Source organism: Cibotium barometz, chromosome 51, assembly GCF_041138505.1.
Source record: "Cibotium barometz isolate CiBa-2024 chromosome 51, ASM4113850v1, whole genome shotgun sequence".
Taxonomy (NCBI): domain Eukaryota; kingdom Viridiplantae; phylum Streptophyta; class Polypodiopsida; order Cyatheales; family Cibotiaceae; genus Cibotium; species Cibotium barometz.
In genome coordinates this window covers 33,586,129-33,588,538 of record NC_141096.1, presented here as the reverse complement: position 1 = coordinate 33,588,538, position 2,410 = coordinate 33,586,129, and the positions used below count along the sequence as shown (strand labels likewise).

The 2,410-nt window shown below is 42.1% G+C and overlaps 1 protein-coding gene across 1 annotated transcript; it reads left to right on the top strand.

The window, feature by feature from the left end:
- Positions 1-208: 208 nt before the first annotated feature.
- Positions 209-2,179, top strand: LOC147609560 (putative ascorbate-specific transmembrane electron transporter 1). The gene is made up of 4 exons (XM_086787803.1): positions 209-709; positions 885-933; positions 1,026-1,225; positions 1,507-2,179. Exons 1-4 carry the CDS (start codon positions 542-544, stop codon positions 1,810-1,812), a joined length of 723 nt encoding a protein of 240 aa, XP_086643929.1. The 5' UTR covers positions 209-541; the 3' UTR covers positions 1,813-2,179.
- The last annotated feature ends 231 nt before the right edge of the window (positions 2,180-2,410 follow it).

The window sequence follows — 2,410 nt, the reverse complement described above, 5'->3', positions numbered from 1 at the left end:
GCCTCGTCACATGACTCTTGCTTGCTGCTTGAGAGATTACCACGGTGGATTAAGTTAATGGTGGGTTAAGCTACTCAAATCATTAAGTTAATCACAAATTTTTCTCCAGTTTTTCAATTTGAATTTGTGTCCTCGTGGGCGATTTTCTTCTCACTAATATAGCCCAAATTTGCTTCTGGGTTCTCTCGTGAACTCTTTTTGGGCGACGTTGGAGGCGGTTTTGCAGGCACTGAAAAATCCGCTCTGCAAGATCTGAGGCCCTGTGGAACCCTACTTTGTCCTGTTGAAACCCTGAATCCGCCTGGCGGAACCCTAATCGTAATTCCCTTCTGTTGAGCTTTCAATTTGCGGGACTTCCGAGCACGGATTAGGGTTCCTAATTAGTGTTGGTGGAATCTTAATCTGCACGTGTATCTGGGAAACCCTAAAATTTCATCGGGTTTGAAAACCGGGCTGTGAAACTCTGATCGCCTCTGCAGAGGAATTTTTATCTGTGAAACCCTAATCGCCTTTTTTTGGGACATTTTCCTGCACAGCCCTCATGGATTACTGGCGCTCCAGCTTGTCTCCATGGGGCGTCCACCCTCGCCCTTTCACATTTGTTGCCCACTTCCTGGGCGTTGTCTCAGTCCTCTTTGTGTTCATCTGGACCATATACTTCCGGGGAGGGATCAACTTCAATGCGACTGATACAAATCATATCTTCAATGTAAGCATTAATTATGCCTTGATCTTGAAGCAATGTGTACTCAGCATCTGCCTTTCAAGACCTTTTCCTGCAAATCCACTTAAAATTAGGCTTTCCTCACCTAAATTATCCCTAATCAGCGTGTTAATCTCTAAATTCCGTGTCTGTGTACTCACCTCTTGTTTTGTTTTTGCAGGTTCATCCTGTGCTGATGCTTTTGAGCCTGGTTTTTCTTGCTAGTGAAGGTAATAAGATAAACAATCTTTTAGTTTGTTTGTAAAACCAAGTGATTCAGTCATTGCTTTCTTTCTTTTTCCTAATTGAGTTTTTTTTGCAGCTATCTTGGCTTACAAAACCGTGCCAGGTTCTAAGCCCTTCAGGAAAGTAGTGCATTTGGCACTGCATCTAGTGGCCCTGGTGTTAGCCATTGTTGGAATATGTGCTGCTTTCAAGTACCACAATTTGAACAGTATTGACAACTTGTACAGCCTGCATTCATGGTTTGGGCTTGTCACCATCATCCTCTTCTGCCTTCAGGTATGTCCTCTGTTTTGTAATCATGGACGAGTCAGTAACTTGGGATTGTCCCATTTCTAGTGCTGTGGCTTTGTGTCTGTGTGTGCGTGTGTGCGTTCATGCATGTGTCTATGAATGTGTAAAATAAAGAATCTATACCATATATTCTTGTAATACATGTATGCATGCATGTATGTATGTATGTATATATGCATACATATATACCTATGCATTAATGCTGATTGTTCACTATATAGCGACACTCAATCAATTGCTTGATAGATTCTTTCTTTGCAATGCAGTGGTTGCTTGGCTTCATCACCTTCTTTTTCCCTGGCCTTGCTCCATCAGCAAGGGCTTCAGTGTTACCATGGCATGTATTTTCTGGCCTCTTCATCTATGGCCTGGGTATCGCAACATCCGAGTTAGGTTTTTTGGAGAAGCTCACGTTCCTTCAGCAGAGCAGTACCATTGGAAGATTTAGTTCAGAGGCTATGTTTGTGAATGTTCTTGGGCTCATAGTTGCCTTGTTGGGGGTATTTGTATTTATCGCTGCTGTCCTACCTGACCATCATGCTAGAGATGAGCACTACAGCCCTATTGAGTAGAGTTTTCATGCTGGCTCTTGAACTTCTTGCCATGGTCGTGGTTCAGGTTGTATACTGGTCATTTGCCTTGTATTGAAACAGGTTATATTGCTCATTTGCCTTACATTGCAAATGGTTTGTATCAGAGCTGAGGTACTAGGTAATGGTTTCTGTGCAACATGTCTTATAGGTATTGTTCATTTGCCTTATATTGAAAAAGGTTTGTATCAGAGATAGTGTATTAGGTCATGGTGGCTCTGCAGTATGTCTCATTCTGTTGTGTGCCCGAAAATCATATTATTTGCTTAGTTCTTTCACATGCATGTGGCACATGCATGTGTCTGTAATGAAATGAAGCTTCTTACATGAGCTTGAGGTTTTAAAGTTAGTGTTCCTGCTGGTGATTGTGAAGGCCATCATGTGAAATAGCTTTGATAATATCATGTGCCCTGTTTATGAGTGTTATTACATGTGTGTGTGAGAGAGAGAGAGAGAGAGAGTTATATTAACGTCTGCAAAAAGCCAAAATGATCTAAACCAAATACATGACATAAAGACCATGCTGGACTCGAGCTAAATTTGAGGTCAAGCAACACCTAGGAAGAGTGCCCACTGACCC